This window comes from Acomys minous (assembly GCF_964271855.1).
Source record: "Acomys minous genome assembly, chromosome: 4".
NCBI lineage: Eukaryota > Metazoa > Chordata > Mammalia > Rodentia > Muridae > Acomys > Acomys minous.
In genome coordinates, this window is record NC_140486.1 from 20351766 (window position 1) to 20371878 (window position 20113).

General features: G+C 40.2%; 1 protein-coding gene across 6 annotated transcripts in view; it reads right to left on the reverse strand.

Annotated features, from left to right (window-relative positions):
• The window catches only part of CEP192 (centrosomal protein 192), an 88916-nt gene extending 71346 nt beyond the window's left edge, over nt 1-17570 (reverse strand). For 3 of the 6 annotated variants that reach the window (XM_084779075.1, XM_084779074.1, XM_084779073.1), the window contains exons 1-9: nt 16828-16998; nt 13694-13861; nt 11852-11980; nt 9354-9505; nt 5788-5840; nt 4180-4300; nt 3057-3184; nt 1726-1861; nt 731-858 (exon numbers count right to left, since the gene is read on the reverse strand). In XM_084779075.1, the coding sequence (XP_084635201.1) occupies nt 731-858; nt 1726-1861; nt 3057-3184; nt 4180-4300; nt 5788-5840; nt 9354-9505; nt 11852-11980; nt 13694-13861; nt 16828-16937 (1125 nt within the window). In that variant the 5' untranslated portion in view covers nt 16938-16998. Of the gene's footprint in view, nt 1-730; nt 859-1725; nt 1862-3056; nt 3185-4179; nt 4301-5787; nt 5841-9353; nt 9506-11851; nt 11981-13693; nt 13862-14059; nt 14098-14855; nt 16110-16827; nt 16999-17472 lie in introns of those variants that run through there. The other 3 variants (XM_084779076.1, XM_084779078.1, XM_084779077.1) reach the window with 3 other exon arrangements.
• Nucleotides 17571-20113: the final 2543 nt, after the last annotated feature.

The window sequence follows — 20113 nt, forward strand, 5'->3', positions numbered from 1 at the left end:
AAAAAGGTAGAAGTCAGAAATGCCTAGCATGTTTCAAGACAGGAAAAACGAGGTGCCGTTTGAACAAAAAGAAAAGTCTAACATAAAAACATCCTTGAGCAAGGTAAAAGACAATGTCTTAGGTGTTTTGTTTCTTTTTTATTTTTTTTTTAGGCAGGTTCCCATGTATTCAGACAAGTCTGAACTCAACTACATAGTTGAGTTGACTTTCAAATTCCAATCCTCCTGCCTCCGCCCAAAAGCTGGAATCAAATGCACAGACCACCACACCCAGCTATATGCTTCTTTTTATTGTTTGTTTTGTTTTGTTTTCTGAGACAGGGTTTCTCTGTGTGGCCTTGGCTGTCCTGGACTCACTTTATAGACCAGGCTGGCCTCGAACTCACAGTGATCCACCTGCCTCTGCCTCCCGAGTGGTGGGATTACTGGCATGCACCACTTCACCCAGCTGCTATGTGCTTTAGTAAATGACTGCATACTAGGCTAAAGAGCTTTTCAAATGAATAACCTTAAATGCATGACATCAGATGTTCAAATCTAAGACAATGCATAAATTGCGTAATGTTAGTGATGCCAACGGTATATACAACCAAACACAAGCCATGTAAGTAGTGACTTTTATATATTTCCCGTAATTTTTAGAGGTTACAACGGTTGCTTCTTCTGAAAATCTGGTATAATACAAACAAGAGATTACTAGGAAGTTGAAATAAAATGTTCATCAACTTACTTTGCTTTGATTTGGAACAATATCTTTCAAATTGTGTGCCCCTTCCTTGTCAGTTCTCCAGGTATGAGAGTCAAATGATAACTCATTATCTACCTGCTTTATATGATCTACAATACCTACACAGCTACCTAAAAATAAGAAAAAAGGTTAATGGAACAATGTCAAAGCTAGGTAGTCTAATGCAATAACTCTTTAGCTTAATACTTAGTGTTCATATGACAAATTTTGCAAATTGGAAATAAATGAAAATAAGCATCAGTAAGGGAATAAACATGAAAGGGCATACAGAAAGGTGACTTCTAATTCTCAAATGTCTGAATAGGATGCAACCACTTAAAATGGCCAACCCAAGGACATGCTACAGTATTTTTAGCAGTACCAATTCACAGAGGCATGATTACATTTCTAGTGTCTTTAAATGCATACAAGTGTTCAAAATTAATGAAGAGGGCTGGAAAGATGGCTCAGCAGTCAAGACACTGGATGCTCTTCCAGAGGACCCAGGTTCAATTTCTAGTACCCACCCACATGGAAGCTTACAGCTGTCTGTAATTCCAATTCCAGGGGACCTGACATGCTCACAGATACATGCAGGTGAAACCCCAATCAACGCTCTAAAAAAATTTTTTTTTAATTAACAAAGAAGGCAATTTCACACTAACATATAAAACAAAACCACTCAGGAACAAACTTAACCAGGAGGTAAGTAACCTCTTGCTCAAGCATTAAAAGCTCTTTTCAAAGTTTTTAGACTGAAGATTAGAAGGGAAAATGAAAAGTAACTTAAAACTAATCACAACAGTTTTTTTTTCCCTAAAAAGGTAAACTCAAACCCAAATTTAAGAATAAAGGAGAGCCAGACATGGTGGCTCATGCTAAGAATGTTAGCAGTCAGCAGGCTAAGGCTGCACGACTGCACAAGCTGGAGTCCATCCGGAACACGCTTACTAAATGAAACCTTGTCTCAAACAAACAAATCATACTTGAACACTTACTGATCCCCAGCAGAGCAGCCTCCTCAGACTCTCTGTGAGCAGTTGGAGAACGTCCTGAAGTACATGCATCATGGGAAATCAGACAGCTGTTATTTTCTGATTGCAACTCACAGCTTAAGATATTGCTTTCAATTGCCTGTTAAGAAAAGTTCCTCTTCTAAGTTAAAAAAAGAACACTTTTGAGGAAAATTGATAAATGCTAGATAGAAAATAAGAACCTGGAAAAACCACCATGACAAACACCAGTGTAACCATACTTGATTCCAAGAGGCTTTAGCAATTAAACTAGTTTGTGAAGACTTGCTGGAGACAAGATGTTTCAAGGCCTTGATGTGCCCTCCCACACATCATTTAATCCCAAAGGGAAAAAAAAATCATCTACATCAGAAGACATATGAGCAAAAACATTACCAAATAGCAGCCATGGCAGAACCACAGAAGCTGCCCCTATGTAGCACCACATGTTTAACCAACTTGCTCCACAGATCATACAGCCGTTGATTAAACTATGAACCATAAACAGTAAAAATGAAGACTATTTTAGAGATAACTGGACAAGTTTGAATACGGACATTAATTTAAACCAATGTATCAGGGCTGGAGAGATGGTTGGTGAGGAGCACTGGCTACTGTTACCCATATAGTGACTCACAACTATGTGTAACTGCAGTCCCAAGGGATCTGACACCCTACTCTGGCCTCAGAGAGCACCAGGCACTCAAGTAGTCCACAGACATACACGCAGGCAAAACACCCCATATACATAAAATATATTTTAATTTTACTATTGTATCAAAAGTATAGAACAGTATTGTTATGTGGAAAGTTCTTACTCGTTGGTGATAAATTTTAGTGTACAGTCATAAATCATTTGCAATTAATTTTCAAATTGCCAAATGCTATGGCAACAAGATGTTAATTGCTTAGTGAAAAAGGATGCCCACTGACTACACTTTCTTCATTTTCCTGCTTTCTAGCTGGCCTTGAAATCCTAATCCTCCTGAATCAACTTCCCAAGTGCTGGAATTCTTAACCTCCTTTTTTTATTTTCTTAAGTGAGGGCAAATTAAGAGGAAATAGAGAAAAAATAAAATCAACTTTTTCATCAATTTGAAGTGCACAGGAAACCAAAGGCTTAAGTTTAATGTTAACATGAAATGAACCAGGTGTGGTGATGCACAACTCTGGGGAGCAACTGGGAAGGTAGAGGAGGACGGATGAGAAGTTCATCAAGGTCATCCTCTGCTACACAGTGAGTTGGAGGCCAGCCAGCCTATATCAAACCTTATCTCAAAACAAAATAACCAAAGCCTAGAGCACACTTGACTTACGGGTAACTTAAAAACACTTTCTGGTGAGTCCTGTCCTCCTGCTTCATATATCATCCCTGGGATGGCCAGCTGTTCAAAATATGCTTCTAAATGATCATCATAAAATTCTTCATCATTAATATCATCATCTATTGATAAAACAGAATGAAAATTAGGATAGATTTTCCAGTAAAACAGAACTACACATAATTTTTTAATCATGAAGGCTGTTAAAAAATAAACAAGGCAGTGGCTATCATGATTTTGTTTTTATATTTGGCATAAGGAAACTATCATAAAACCAGGTGAAGTAGTGTATACCTATAAATTCCTAGCTCTTAGAAGGCAGAAACAGAAAATGATTACAAATTCAAGGTCACCCTGGTCTAAAAGTGAATTTTAGGAGTTACAGCTACATGTCTGAAAAAAGAAACTGGGGTAGGATTTAGGGTTTAGGATACAACTCAGTGGTGGAGCATCTGTCTAACATGCAGGAGATCTAACAACGAAGATCCAGGACCACAGAAGAAAAGAAAAAACAGATCTAGGTATCTTCACAGATATAGTTATCTTCACAAATATAGTTACCTGTGAAGCAGGAGGACCCTGAGCTAAGGCCAGTGTGACCTACACAAACAACCTTTTCTCTCAATAATTAAATAAAAATAATAATGCTGGGTATGTTGGCCCAGACCTTAATGCCAACACTCAGGAAGCAGAGGCAGGCAGATCCCTACAAGTTTCTGAGCCACTTGATCTACATTGGGAGTTCTAGACCAGCCTACATAGTGAGACCTTGTCTCAAAAGAAGCAAAAATATAACAATAAATCCTTCCACTCAAAACAGTCAACAACAGACCTTTCTTTGATCCCAACCACTCAGGAGGCAGAGGCAGGTGGGTCTCTGTGAGTTTGAGGTCAGCCTGGACTACAAAGCAAGTTCTAAGACAGCCAGGGCTACACAGGCAAACCCTGTCTCAAAAATCCAAAAACAAACAAACAAACAAAAAAGTCAACAGAGTCTTGTTAAAGGCAAAAGGAAAAGACAAGAGGGGAAATAACCAAAAGTATACTAACTACTTCAATATACACAAAAAGTGAAGTGGCAAAGCAAAGACAGAAAACATCAGTCATGCTGTAGTACCAGAGGAATCTTCCAAGTTCGTCAGTGTTAAAAGTTTCTCATTTTCTAATAAGCTGACATGGCTAAAATGACTGGTTGGAGTCTTGTCTTCAAGATGCTTCCCAGTATCAGGCATGACAATCTAAAAGGAAACAAATGGTACAAGGCTACAAAAAAGATCTCAAGTATTTAGTCTGCGATGCAATTAATTAGTGAAAAACACAGATTTGTCAATAAAATTCCCTGCTTCCAGTAAATTCCTTCCTGCCTGCTCTACTTCTCTGCACTAACCCACCTTAAAATGTAGAGCCCTATTAAATTGCCTCTGCAGCTTACAAATCTAGTAATAGATTTAATATACCACACAACTGAATTTGAGCAATACAGGAAGTAATGCACTAAGAAAGCTGGAGTAAGTAGCCTTAATCCAAGCAATCTTTCCTATCACTGAGAACTACCTATTTCTCTTCTCCCCCACCCAAAGACCAGCTAACACTAAAGGACATCCAAGGCCCAGAATGAAAATTTAACACTTTGTGGTATTTATTTCATATTAATGTTAAATATGTATTAAAATAACCAGCTTTAGAACTGATTGCAAATTATGCTAATTTTGAGATTAAAATTACTGCACATCAATATAATTTCACATTTACAAAAGACAAAACTCAGCTAGTCCAATAAATACCTAAGGCACAAGTTGGTGCCAGTACAACGTTTATTTTATTATTTTTTTGAGAGAGGGTCTCACTATATGGCTGGCTTGGAACTCACAATGTAGAACAGGCTAGTGTTGCACTCAGAAATCTGCCATCCTCTACCTCCTGAGTGCTGGGGTTAAAGGTATGCACGACCACATCCAGATGGAACTATATTTGAATCTCCTTATTACTAGAGGTAAACCTCCTCCACCTTTGTTTTTGAAACTGAAGGGGATGATTAGTGTTTCAACTTGACAGAAGTTAGAATCACCTAGGAGCTAGATCTCTGGGCTTATCTGCTGTAATTACCTCAATTACTACATTAATTACAGTGAAAAGATCCACCTGCTGTAGGTGACGCCATCCAGGAGTGCTCGTACATGCCTTTAATCCCAGCACTCTCAGAAGCACGTACAGGCAGGCAGATTTCTATGAGTTCAAGATCAACCTGGCCTACATAGTGAGTTACAGTGTACCTAGGACTACATAGAGACCCTGTCTCGAGAAAAAACAAAAACAAAAAAGACCCAACAACAACAAACAAACAGAGTGGAGGAGGCAACCTGAGCCTGGAGTGTATGCATTCACTGTTCTCTGCTCCTGTTTATGGACTGGATGTAAGCAGCTCACTCAAGCTCCTGTTGCTGTAAATTCCTAACTACAATGGACTGTAATGTGGAACTGTGAGCTAAAATAATCCCTTTCTCCCTTGTTTTCAAAGAGTAATTTATCACAGCAACAGAAAAAGCAACTCCCACCCCAGTCTCCAAAAGTGCTAGGAAAATAAGTATATACCACCAAGCACTGCTAAATTTCCAGAAATACAAAATTTCTTCTATGTACAAGCTTTTAATGTGTGTGTGAAATATGACCTTTCACTGCATTACAGAACTCCAGAAATTAATAACAGATATATATAAGAAGTTACCTTGTGTTCTTGTTTATTCATCCACGATTTTAAGTGAAAATCAAGAGCTGAGTCTATTAAGAAACAAAAACAAAAACTGAGGAGACAGATCATTTTCTGACCCAAGCAACAAATAAATGAACTACATATTTTTCTGTCTTGAAATAGAATAGATGAACATTCAGATGGTAACAGTAGAATCCATCACTGGTCAGCTAAAGTCTTAAAACTATTAGAATGGATATCATAAAATTACACACATGCCATAAAATTTGAATATTGAGCCAATCAATATTGTATGGCTAATTTTTTTGTAATAAGAGATTTAGTAAAGGAGGGGGAAAGGCACCCATATAATGCAAGCAGACAAGTCCAAATACAGAAATAAGCTATAAGAGATAGGTCTCCCTTATTTCAACAAGCATGGGCATACAGGACAAAACAAATGATCTTCAGACCTCAATTCAAGTACATCTTCTGGAGCATAAGGTAAGATTTAAGTTTGCCAACTGGTAATAGCACTACGATCATACAATAAAGACAGTATATTTAGAGATATAGTCTAATACCTGAAATAATGCCTGAAACTTTACAATGCCAGAGAGAACCACGATGAATAAGTAGAGTATACTGGAGGACAGCTCCATGGCCAGGGCTTGCTCAGCACGTGTGAGATCAAGTGTGATCCCCAAGCACCACTGAGTTAGAACTGTCTCTGTTCCCTGCCTACCAGGAGTCCAAGGTTTAGCTCCACCACATATTCCCACCACTATAGTCAGCCTCTCCCAGGCCCACAGCAACACAACCAGCCAAACATGGACAGAGGTCACAGAACCTGCAAGCTACACTGAATCCCTTCTCCACCTAAGGTTTTCACGGAATTTGTCACAGTCTGCTTAATATATATGCTAAGTCTATTTTAAAGTTTTCAGTACTGTCAAACTGATTTCCAAAGTAGCTGTACCATCTTCTTTCTTCCTTTGTTGTTGTTATTTTATTTTGTTTTGTCTTTATTTTGGTTTGGTTTGGTTTTTCGAGACAGGGTTTCTCTGTGTAGCCCTGGCCATCCTGGACTCACTTTGTAGAACAGGCTGGCCTCGAACTCACAGCGATCCAACTGCCTCTGCCTCCCAGGTGCTGGGATTAAAGGCGTGCGCCACCACGCCCGGCTTGTTTTGGTTTTTGATACAGGGCCTCACTCTGTAGTCCTGGCTGTTCTGGAATTCACTATATAGACTCATCTGGCCTCAAACTCATAGAGATTACCCTGCCTCTGCCTCGAGCTGGGATAGAAGAAGGTACGCACCACCAACCACATCCAGCGACAATTTTCATTTCTAGCATCAAAGTTTGAGTTTCTGTTTCTGCAAATCAACAATGCTTGCTGTATGAGTGTTTTATCTATGTCTATGTCAGTGCCCTCAAAAATCAGAAGTGCTGCATCTCTTTCAACTAGAATCAGATGGTCATGAGCTGCCATGTAAGAGGAATCAAGCTGGGTCCCCTGGAAAAGTAACAAGTGCTCTTAACCTTTGAGCCATCTCTCCAGCCCCCAATTTTTATCTTTGTGATATAGCCATTTTGGGTATAAAGCGGTAGCAGCTCATGATTTTGAATTGCTTTTCTCTGCCGATTTAATACCTTTCTATGTGTTAACTGGCCATGTGTACAATTTTTATAGAGAAATGTCTACTAAAGCCCTTTGTACATTTGCTTTTTCAAGGTCTGGAGCTTTGTCATTGAACTATCCAGTCCTTCTGCACATTTGTCTTTTATGTTAAAGTCTAAGTTCTTTATATATTGTGAATACTAGTCCCTTTCTGTATATATGATTTATAGTTATATATACAGAAACTATTTTATATATTATTGTTTTGTTTCTTTTTTCTTTTCTTTTCTTTTGGGGAGGGGGTCTTTGTACAGCCTTGGCTGTCCTGGAACTTACTCTGTAGAACACTCAAGGCATTCCTCCACAGTAGACCAGGCTAGCCTTGAAATCAGAGATCGACCTGCCCCTGCCACCAACATGCTGGGATTAAAGGCATGTTCCACTAATGCCCAGTGAATATATATTATATGTATTTAAATATATACAAAGAGAGAGAAAGAAACAATATTTTGTCCCATTGCTACTTTCTTGATAGCTTACAAGTATAGCTGATACTAATCTCTCTACCTTCATAGTTATTTGACATTTTACATCATAAGAAACACAAACATCCCTTAATAATTTTTCAAAGTAGGGGCTGGAGAGGTTAAGACCACTGGTTGTTCTTCCAAGGGTTCTGAGTTCAATTCCCAGCAATTACATGGTGGCTCAAACCCATCTATAACGAGATCTGGTGCCCCCTTCTGGCCTGGAGGCATACAAGTGGGCAGAACACTGTATAAATAATAAATAAATAAATCGTTTTTTAAAAAAGATAATTTTGGGGTGCTGGAGAGATGGCTCAGAGGTTAAGAGCACTGTCTTACTCTTCCAGAGGTCCTGAGTTCAATTCCCAGCAACCACATGGTGGCTCACACCCATCTATACTGGGATCTGATGCCTTCTCCTGGCCTGCAAGTATACATGCAGGAAGAACACTCATATACATAAAGTAAATAAATAAATCTTTTTTTAAAAAAAAGATAATTTTTCAAAGTAAACTATAAATGTATATTTGCTCATCAATCTTCTAACACTCAAACAAGGTATTTTAAGTACTGAATTACAGCTTGGATTTATATCCTTGCTACCGTAAACCAAAAGGATATAGTTTTCCCTTTTTATTTTTGGTTTTTGAAGACAGGGCCTCTCTGTGTAGCCTTGGTTGTCTGGAACTTACTCTGTAGAATAGGCTGGTCTCAAACTCAGAGCTCTGCCTGCCTCTGCCTCCTGAGCACTGAGATTAAAGGTGCATGTGCCACCACTGCCCAGCAGGATATAGCTTTCAACTTCCAGTTTTGAGTTCTTTCACAAAGAACAAGTTGGAGAAAGAGAAGAAACACAGGTACGGTGACATACATCTGCACTCCTAGCACTCAGAAAACAAAGGCCAGCCTGGGCTACACAGCAGGGCACAAAGCCAGCCAGAAGTGCACAGCAAAACTGTCTTCAAGAGACACGAGGGGCAGGGGAAGAAACAGAAGAGCAAGAATTTACAATGCAAAAGAGGAATCAGCAGTAGAAGCATCCTGTAATTTTTTGACAACTTCTCATACTTTGTAGTTTTTTCTACTTTATATATCTACCTCAAAATAAATTTTTATAATGACTCACCTTTGAGTATTCCAATTTGATTGTCTTAGAAGTAATAATTTACTTTAGAACTTCTAACTTATCCATTATATTAATACAAAATTAAGTTGAGGTTGGTAGGAGGAAAAGTGAAAGAGTACTAACAATAGACCCTGTTCTAAGGTACATGTGCTATCCCTATCAACAGCATGCTTTCCAGGGCAGAGGAGACTCATCTAGAGACCTCTACAAAAGATCTTGCCAAACCAAAGCACTGTGTATACCATGGGACAGAACCAGAAGAGAGACACCAAGCAAAGCACAGGGAAATTAAAATATATGTGAAATAATTTTTAACACTTTGTACCTGGTACCTGTTCCGGAGGAGAAACTCCATCCAAAAGGCTCTGACCCTGAACGGATGTTGTAGTCTTGGCTTGGTTCTCTTCTGTTCTTGGTTTCACAAGAGAGTGTAACAACTGTGGACTTTCCATACTGTTCTTTTTCCTTGTTGCAGGACTTTTGAGAGCAGAATTACAATAGATGTTAGTTGCCTTAGATAAATCTACAAAATGTCTATTAATCAGTTCTGTAGTTCATCTTTCAAAAGGAAAAATAGATAGACACAGTGAATAAACATTTGTGAATCCAGCCAGAAAATTCAAGGAGATGGATTCTGGAAACTAGCTGTGGCACACAGTCCAGCCACCCGCTCCAAAGAGAGGATCTCACTGCCACCCTGCCTCTCAAGGAAAAAATGTTTTCCTTACCACATAAATAATTTGCCTAGAGGAAAACAGCTCAACTTATTTTGTTTTGTTTTGTTTTGTTTTTCAAGGTGGGGTTCATCTGTGTAGCCCTGGCTCTCCTAGAACTACTATGCAGACCAGACTAGTTCAGATATCCACCTGCCTCTGCCTCCCAAGTGCTGGAACTAAAGGCATGAAACACTACTGCCTAGCTAAGCCCAGCTATCTACAAGTGAGCTACACTTACAGATATGAGAATGGTATGTTGGCCAAAACAGCAAAATCCTTGAATTAATAAAGATTTTTCAGTTGTTTTGTTTTGAAAGAGAATCTCATTGGGTTCTTGGTTGCCCTAGAATTTGCATGTAGATCTCACTGGCCTGGACTTCTGATATTCCTGCTTCTACCACCCAAGTGCTTGGATTATAATACGCTCCCATGCCTGGGAAATAAGGGTTTCAGAAGTTTATTTCTACTCCCACCTCTGTTCACATGCCTGGCTTTCTATCCACTGCTATAATTTTGTATGCAGGTGAAAATGTTTTCCATTAATGAAAATTTTCCTTCTGACCTACAGCAGCTCACTACAGCAAAAAAGACTGCAGAAAGACCCCCCAGGGAAAAGTTCCCAAGTGCAACATGATTTGATAGAGAGCAAAAGCTAAGCTTAAATTTAGTAAGGAACTCAACAAAAAGAAAACAAAAAACATAAACTTCAAGTTAAAGAGGTAAAAGCCACACTTCAACATACAATCTTTGCCCTAACTACAATTTACTTTCTAATCGTCTCTATCCCCTTATTAGAGATTGATATGCATATTGATATACCAATCTCTAATAAATCCATATATTAAATACCTCTAGCTTAAACCAAAGCATACTCACAAATACAGGGAAATCGTATCTCAGTTTTTAAAAAGGGGGGAAAGGGTAAAAACACTGTAAATGCCAAAAAAACTCATATATTTATTTATAAGTAGGCTTATAAATAAATAAATTTAAAACAGAAAACTCATATACAAAGGTTCTCAAGCGGTAATTTATAACATAAATGAAAGGAGTGAATAATGTCAGGACATTCAACCTCACCAATACTGAAATGCAGAGCTAAGCAATAACCTTAAGACTGTCTATACTGATACCACCAAGAACTTCAAGTTAGTTTTGGTTTTAGAGATTTCTAGGTTTTCTTCATTGCATATATACAATTGTATAAATTATCGTTAACTCTAAAAATCAAAGAACAAAAATATTACCAGGCCAGCATGATGGCTCAGTGGATAAAGGTTATTTGCCACAAAACTTAATTTCCCAGGACCAACATAATAGAAAGAGAAAACAGACTCTCGTAAAGTGTCTTCGAGCATCCATATATGTGCCATGACATGCTCATATGAGAGAGAGAGAGAACACGCATGCACGATGCACACAAGATATGGTATTTTAAAAAAAGAAAAGTGAAAAGACAATGTAATTGGCATCTATTCTTTAGTTAACAGATAATTGTTAACTAATAATAATAGTTAACAGATAATCTTCCTATTAACTGTCTATATTTTTTCTTTATTTTTTTTCTTTTTTTTTTTTTTTGGTCTTTTGAGACAGGGTTTCTCTGTGTATCCTTGGCTGTCCTGGACTCACTTTGTAGACCAGGCTGGCCTCAAACTCACAGCGATCCGCCTGCCTCTGCCTCCCGAGTGCTGGGATTAAAGGCGTGCGCCACCACGCCCGGCTATATTTTTTTCAATGACTGTTTTGTTTACAGTCATAAAAAATTTTAAAGGAAAAAAATTTTAAGGCTAAAAATGTAATTAAAAGATGTAGAAGAGTGGAGCAGGTTGGCGCATACCTGTAATCCCAGCACTCAGGAGGCAGAAGCAGGAGGATCTCTGAGAGTTCAAGGGCAGCCTGGTCTACAAAGGGAATCCAGAAAAGCCAACGCTACACAGAGAAACCCTGTCTTGAAAAACAACAACAACAAAAGAAAACAAACAAACAAACAAAAAACTAGGTCTTGTTTACAAATACTAAGAGGTAATAATCAAAGACAAAGCCAAACATTTTCCCCGAGTCCCAGGCTAGCTGTACCAGAATACAAATGAAGGCGAGGACTTACTCATCACCCTGAAAGCTGAGCTGTAATCTTTGTCTTGGTTCAGTGTTGTCATTCTGGCAACTGGGAGATGACACAGAAGGAACTGAAAATCTCCCTTCGATTAAGTATGATGCCTGGACATCAGGGTACCTATACAAAATTATGAAGATTTCAATTATTTACAATTAAAACTCACCTTGTTGGACTAAAGATATAGTTTTTGGGTAGAGTGCTTGCCTAGTAAGCACAAAACCCTAGGCTTGATCCCAACACTACACACTCTGGGCATAGTAGCAGAGACTCATAATTCTCTGCAAATAGGAACACCAGAACTTCAAGGTCATCCTCAGTTACAGTATATTGGAGGCTAGCCTAATCTACAAGAAACCTGTCTCAAAATTAACGAATGCTACAGGGCTACAGAAAAAAAAACTAACCCATAGGAGCCCCAGTGTTCAAAACAGTCTTTTAGAGTTACCACAATCCCTACATCCCAAAGGTAAAGAGGTTATATCCCTCATCAAACGAATAGATTGGGAACAGATGGCGGTCAGATATTTATGCACGATCAGAGTTTACACAATACACAAACCATACATGAAGTCATGTGTGAAAACTACACATACCACACGTAGACTGATATAAATAACATGTACTAAGCCAAACATACTCAGATATAAAACTAGAACAGGAAAAATAAAAAAATAAAAATAAATAGAAGCTGGTTTGGTTTCTAAGAAAAAGAAACTTGATCTGAGTAACTGAAAATTATTTTAATACAAGCTAAGTTACTTCAGAAGCACACAAGACTAGGGATGTAGATTAGCATTAAAGTGCTCGCCTAGCATGCATAGGGTCCTGGATTCAAGCCACAGTACTAAGAAAAGAAAAACAAAATCAGAAGCATCTAAGAAATTTAGCTAGCAGGCCTGTGAGATGGCTCAGCAGTTAAGAGCACTGTCTGCTCTTCCTAGAGGTCCTGAGTTCAATTCCCAGCAATCACATGGTGGCTCACAACCATCTACGACAAGATCTGGTACCCTCTTCTGGCATGTAGGTATACATGTATATGTACTAAATAAATAAATCTAAAAAAAAAAGAAAGAAAGAAAGAAAGAAAGAAAGAAAGAAATTTAGCTAGCAAGGCCTGGTGGTGGTGGCACAGGCCTTTAATCCCAGCACTCAAGAGGCAGAGGCATATGGATCCCTGTGAGTTCAAGGCCAGCCTAGTCTTCAGAGTGAGTTCCAGAACAGCCAGAGCTGCACACAGAGAAACTCTGTCTCAACAAAACCAAAAAACAAACAAATTTAGCTAGCAAGGAAAGACAACCACACAAACCTAGTAAAGTATAAAGCAGGGTAAAATGAAGAAAAAAGGAACCTGTCATACAAAAAGATGCAATGACCCCCAAACCACAGTTATAGGTCAACACTAAGAAACAGTTCACCAGTTTCCTCTCTCTAGCTAGAAAATTCAATTCATAGATGTCTTTTCAGAGATACTCATTTTTGTTGTTGATGTTTTTTGTTTTTCAAGACAGGGTTTCTCTGTGTAGCCCTAGATGTCCTGGACTTGCTTGTAGACCAGGCTGGCCTGGAACTCACAAAGATCCGCCTGCCTCTGCCTCCCGAGTGCTGGGATTAAAGGCATGCACCACCACACCCAGCTCAGAGATATTTTTGAACACGAAACAGGAAAGCATATGAAACCAGTAAGTCAAGAGAATAAAAAGAATGACAGTAACCAAAGAGAAACACAGGGAGCTAGGAAGCCGTCCTAACATAGCCCAATCCCTGTTCCCTTTCGTATCAATATTACAGGGTTTGTAAACCTGAAAAAAAATCTGTTCACGTAAGCCTTACCTGTTTTCAATGCTGGGTCTGTTCCTGGCAACTGTAGAAACAGCAATGGGCAAGCCAAAATTTGATGAAAGACTGACATTTTCCAAAACCTCACTATTACCAAGGAGTGAATTGGCTAAAAAGCTTGGAAATGACTCTTCTGCTATACCTCGAAAATCTTCCATCTCACTGCAAAAACAGCATTTTAAAATAAGTCTATTACCACAATATTTTCCAATGAATAAAAGAACAAGGTCACTTTAAACAAAAATTAAAATAAAAAAAAAAACAAGATTTTTCCAACATCAAAAGAAAGACTAGTTACTAACAAACACCCTGAGCTAAAGTCAACCTCAAAACAGCACACACACCAAACACCAAACTTACCTTCTCATAACATAGTACAGAATTACAAGCTGGATTTACCCACTGTGGTGGTTTGAATAGGTATGGCCCCCATAGACTACGTGTGTCTGAATGCTTGACCTATAGGGAGGGCACTATTAGGAGGTATGGCCTTGTTAAAGGACACAGGCCTCTGTAGGGGCCGGCTTTGAGGTCTTACACGCTCAAGCTAGTGTGGCAGTCTCCTGCTGCCGCCTGCAGATCAAGATAGAGAACTCCCAGCTCCCTCTCCAGCACCACTTCTGCCTGCGTGCCACCATGCTTCCCCTCAAGGAAATAACGGACTAAACCTCTGAGTGAGGATAGAACAAAAGGAAGATTATTGAATCTACTCAACTCAAGGCCTTGTTACTCACAAATAAGATTAATTTTAATTTGTTGATATAAAATTTTGTATATTGACGCAAAATAAGGTTAATTTTGATACACTGAACTAAAAGTCAAATTTAATATTCTTCACACATTATATTTCTACTCTAAAATGAGGTATTATACACATACAACTCAGTCAATTCATGGCTTATTTCCAATAATCTGATAGTGCTACTGCAGACTGTTTAAGATAATTAAGTAATGCAAGTCAACTGTTGATCAATTCATGGTCATGTCAAGTATAGGAATATACATGCTAGGTTTAACAGATAGGATTCTATAGTTAGATATGGTCTTCAAAAACCTCAGAGACCTACAGAATATGGCATTTTAAAATGTTTTTATTAATTTAAGGATTCTCTGACAATAAGACAGGTTAACTCCTGGCAGCACCCTGCCTACCTACCTCAAAGAAGATGATGAGCATCAAAGAAACTCCTTGTAGAGATGGCTTCAAGTGCGGCAAACAATCCACTGGACAAAAATGTCCTTTTATCTGCCACAGACAATATCTGCCTAAAACGGGCAAGCTTAGATACAGGCAGAGTTGACAGCCAGACTCTGCCAAGACAGGGTAAGCAAGTCCTCAATGGTTCCTGCTTCACAAATATGTCTGTCAGATACAGTGGACCAGAAGGCTGAAGATGACGCTCTAATATTATAGAGAATTAGGTGACTGGTCAGGCAGTAAACTGTCTCTGTCATTTTTTCATTTTGGAAGCTGCCAACCTGTACTTCTTGTTTACTTAGGTGGTTAAGTTTATTCCTTCTCAAGTCTCTGATTGGGTGGAAGATCAGTTAGTTTTTAAATTAAGATTAATTGTTTAGGAAAAGATACTTATAGGTCTAGATAGATACTTTTAGGTTGACAGACTTGAGCCTTGATAGATATTGACTTAATTCAGAACTTTAGAATCACTAAGATAAAATAGATAATATCTCTTCAAGGTTGCCGAATATCTTTTGATTAGACATTATGTATGTAAGTTTTACCTATTGGTTTTTATAGTTTTTCATAATTGTTCTTACCGTATATTAAAAAAACGGTCTTTTTATTTAGACAGAAAAGGGGAATTGTTGGAGGATGGTCTAATGTATTTGATGCTGATTAATAAAAAGCCATGGCACCTGGGCAGGGCAAATAGGATAGGAGTGGCTAAGGGTCCTGGGCTTGAGAGACAGAGAGAATCTTGGGAAGCGGAAGAGAGACCCATGGTTTAGGAAGAAATATGAAGTATCACAAACTTAACTAGTAAGGCTTTTAAGCAAAGACTGTATAAAACTAATGATTTTTAGGGTAAGCTTAGAATTTTGGTATTTAGAACAGAAGAGATGGTACAGTGGACAGAGCAGTCCTCTGACAGCTACAAATGAGCCGTGGCACACACATGGATACCTCTGACCATGCTAATTTCTCCTGCTATCAACTTCTAATGTTTCTAATTTCAAATGTTGTCCATTACATTTTAAGCCACTGCACAAGTATTCCAACTGTCCTGCCTGAGTCTAGCCTTGTATGTCTGTAATCTAGGAGGCTGAGGCAGGACTGGCTCACACTTCAGACCAGCCTAGGCTACACTGCCAATACCATGCCAGGAGAGCTACAGAGGAAGATCCTGTATTTAAAAAAAGGGGGGGGGGGGTGCTGGAGAGATGGCTCAGAGGTCAAGGGCACTGGCTGCTCTTCCAAAGGTCCTGAGTTCAATTCCCAGCAACCACATGGTGACTCACAACCATCTATAATGAGATCCGGTGCCTTCTTCTGGCAGGCAGGCAGGCACACATGCAAGGCAGGATGTTGTATACATAATAATTTTTTTTTTTAACAAAAACCAATAGCCTGACAACCTGAGTTGGCTCTCTAGGACCCATATGATAGGAGAGAACCAACTCCCGTGTGCATGCCCACAAAATAGAGAATTATAATGACAACAAATTTTCAAAACTAACCAAACCAAAACAAACCCCATTCATACTGACAGTACATTTCTAGAATCTTACTAGATGGGAAAAGGCCATAATTTCCCTCAGTATCCACCGTGTAATATGAAGATAATACAATGCTATCTATTCCTCTACTGTATTCTAAACAAGTAGCCACCTTCACAATTTCTCTTGCTATTTTCTTAAAAGAGTATAGTGGCTTCAATTTTCACATTTTACTTGTATTTAATGAATAACATTCACGGGTACACAAAAGAGTTTTTCCTGTAGCCATTACAGGTCTACGTATACAGTTACACACATTTTAAAAGTACACGCTGTGGAACCCACAACGCAGTCAAAGTTGCCAGCAACCATCTTTTAACTATTGGCACACGCTGTGATACATGTCAAAATTCGGTAGGCCGTTTTGTATGTAACTTTTTAAAACTTACCCTGAACTTTGCCCACAAAGCTGAAATGTTAAGGAAAAGTTGGTTCGGGAGTGTTGAAAATACCAGAAGCATGACCTCCAAATGGTAACTGCAAATCGAAGTATTGTCATATATACAGCAGTCCTCCACACGATTCTGTCCAAAGGGTTTTCATGCTTAGCTACGCAAAGTCTGAAAGAGAGCGATAGTAAAAGCAAACATTATTCCCTTTTGCGTTAGCTGTTCTAAGTGTGCAATGAAGCTTAACAGACACCGGTTGACATCTAAGAGCGCTCCCCTCGGAGAGAACAAAAACGTTACTTCCCGGGTCAGGGTCAGTCAGAAAGACAGAACCGCCCACTGCAACACAGTGAAGCTGTCGCCGCCAGAGCAGCGAGCAAGAAGAAAACAGCGCAAAGCTCTGAGGCCATGCGTCCCGCCCTCAGAACCGGAGGAAACAAGGCTGCGGCCGCTCCAAAGCCCACGGCCAAGCCGGGAGGCTGAGCCACACGCGGGCACCTGATCTCACAGAGCAGCCAGCCCAACCTCCAGCTCGAGTGCCCACCAGGCCCGGCCCCACTGCCGCCGCCCAGAAGCCACAGCGCGGGTCCAAATTAAGAGCCCTGCCCTCTCCCTCAGGCCCACCGCCCCGACGCCCCTCCTCACCAAGCCACCAGCGAAGAAAAACCGACCGCGAAGCAGCGGTTCCGCGGCATGGCAAGTGCGCATGCGCGCACCGCGGAAGCCCGCCTGGTTCCCCTCCCCTTGCAGGAAGCGAGGGGCGTGGCCTCGAAGTCCGCCCCGGATTGGGCTAGATCCCGGGAAGGGGTTGGGCAGAAGCCTGTGATTGGTGAGGAGCGGGCGTCTTGATTTGAAGACTGGGAGCCGCGAAACCCGGCAGGGAGAAGCCTTCCAGTAGGCTTTGAAAGTCTTGTAACTAATCCCTCAGTTTGAGATCTCCCCGAAGGTCCGTAAGTCACCTTTCCCCACTAGATTTTTTTTTCATATCGGCGCTTAGTAGACGCATAAGCTTAATGGTTTGATTTAAACAAGCCGTTCCTTGGGGATAAAGCTGGTACCAACCGGGAAAAAAGAAAGTTTTCCTAAACTGCCATTCTTCCTAAATCACACAAATCCCATCGCCGCCTATGCTCAGCACAACCTCTTTACCTGAAACAGTCTAGTCTCTGTCTTAAAACCTCAAGAGATTCACAAGAGAAAGGGCTCCTTCTTTTCCTAAACTAGCTCCTTAACTTCAACTGTTCTTTAATGTCTTTACAAAGCATTTAAACACAGAAGTACAAAATCCACAATCGCTGTACCTGAGTTTAGCCTGATGGTTAAAAAAAAAAAAAAAAAAAAAAATCTGTTTACTTGATCATTTTCCTTTCTGTGTCCTCCAGAAACCTCCTGGGTGGTCACTCTTGGTTAACTTCTTCAGGGTTACTTTCCGGAAACAACGCCTATTAATGGTGCACACCCATAGTCCCTGCGTTTGGGAGGCTGGGGAAGTGGGATAGGGATATAGCATGCTAAAAGCCAGCCAGCTGATACATACGAAAGTGTTGCCTTAGAAAACGGATACTGAGCCGGGCGTGGTGGCGCACGTCTTTAATCCCAGCACTCGGGAGGCAGAGGCGGGCGGATCGCTGTGAGTTCGAGGCCAGCCTGGCCTACAAAGTGAGTCCAGGACGGCCAAGGCTAACAGAGAGGCCCTGTCTCGAAAAACCAAAAAAAAAAAAAAAAGAAAAGAAAAGAAAACGGATACTGGTTTGTTTGGGTTTTTGGTTTTTGTTTCTTTGTTGTTGTTGTTAGTTTTTGTTTTTGATTTTTCGAGACCAGGCTGGCCTTGAACTCACAGCGATCTGCCTTCCTCTGCCTGGGATTAAAGGCGTGTACCAGCACACCCGGCCACGAATACTGTTTTTTTAAAAGAAATAGATGCTATCTTCTGTTCTGCTATCCACACGTCCCCTTGTCACTTTTTCCCCTTTTGTGGTAGTTGTATGTCACTCACATCCAGTGAAAACGCAAAAATCAAACAAAAAACTCCCAAATCCTCAGCTGTGGGGTTCAAAGGACTGGATACAAACTACCCGTGTTTCACAAAGCTCTTCACCCAATTGGATGTGAGTAGTGCAATGTTCCCTTGTGTCTTTCGCCCTGCATCTGTGGGTTTCCAACTCAAGTCACCAGAACTTGCCCCAAAACACTCAGCGATAGACTGGCTGGGTCTTCCACCCTCGTCCTAGTACCTTAAGTTTCCTCACTTGTAAATGGGAACAGGTGGAACCCTGGAAGAATCAGTTCACACACCTGGGAAAGCACTTAGGGCTCCTCAGCAGATAGGAGCTACTGTCTACATCTGCATCTTACCTTACTTGCCAACTAGAAAGAAAACTAGGATTACCAACATACCATTCAGTGGAATGCATCAGCCAATATCCAAACCCTAGAGTATGAACTCAGATTAATCTCTTTTGTTAAATATGTTCCCTGAAAACAGCCTATTGCTCTACTTTAGTTGTTCAACCCAGGGAATTGCCCCACCCCTTCCAAATTCAGCCAGCTGTAGCAAGTCAGTGGCTCAATTGTGACCTCTTGCCAGAATAGCCATGTTCAGAATTAACATCTTTCTACAGTTCTCTCTCATGCTATCAACTGTGGGCTGACTGATGGCCTTTTTATTTGTCACATATCCTCTAATATACAGCATCAGAACACTGGGTGAATGCTCTCACGTCTCATCTCAATTTGAGTTTTTTTGGTTTGGTTTGGTTTTTTTTCCAGACAGGGTATCTATTCAAGGCTAGCCTGGTCTACAAAGCGAGTCCAGGGCAGCCACGGCTACACTGAGAAACCCTGCCTGGAAAAAACAAAAAAAGACAGGGTATCTGTAGCCTCTGCCTGGCTGGGATTAAAGGCGTGCACCATGGTACCACACCTGGCTCTCTCATCTCATTCAAACTCAATTTTGAGATGTCACTGACATCTCAAAGACATGAACTGCCGATTCTGAGGTAGAATTATATCAGTATCCCAAGTGCTGGGATTACAGACATGCACCACCCTATAAACATAACTCAAATATTCCTGTAATTAAAATAGGATCCAATCAGCAGGGCATGGTGACATCTTTAATCCCAGCACTTGGGAGGCAAGATCACTGTCAGTTTGAGAGCAGCCTGGTCTGCAAATAGAGTCCAGGACAGCCAGAGCTCTTAGACAGAGAAACTCTATCTCATAAGACCTATGGGGGGGGGGGGGAGAGGAATCCATTCTAATCTTTATCCTCTCCAAGTATGTC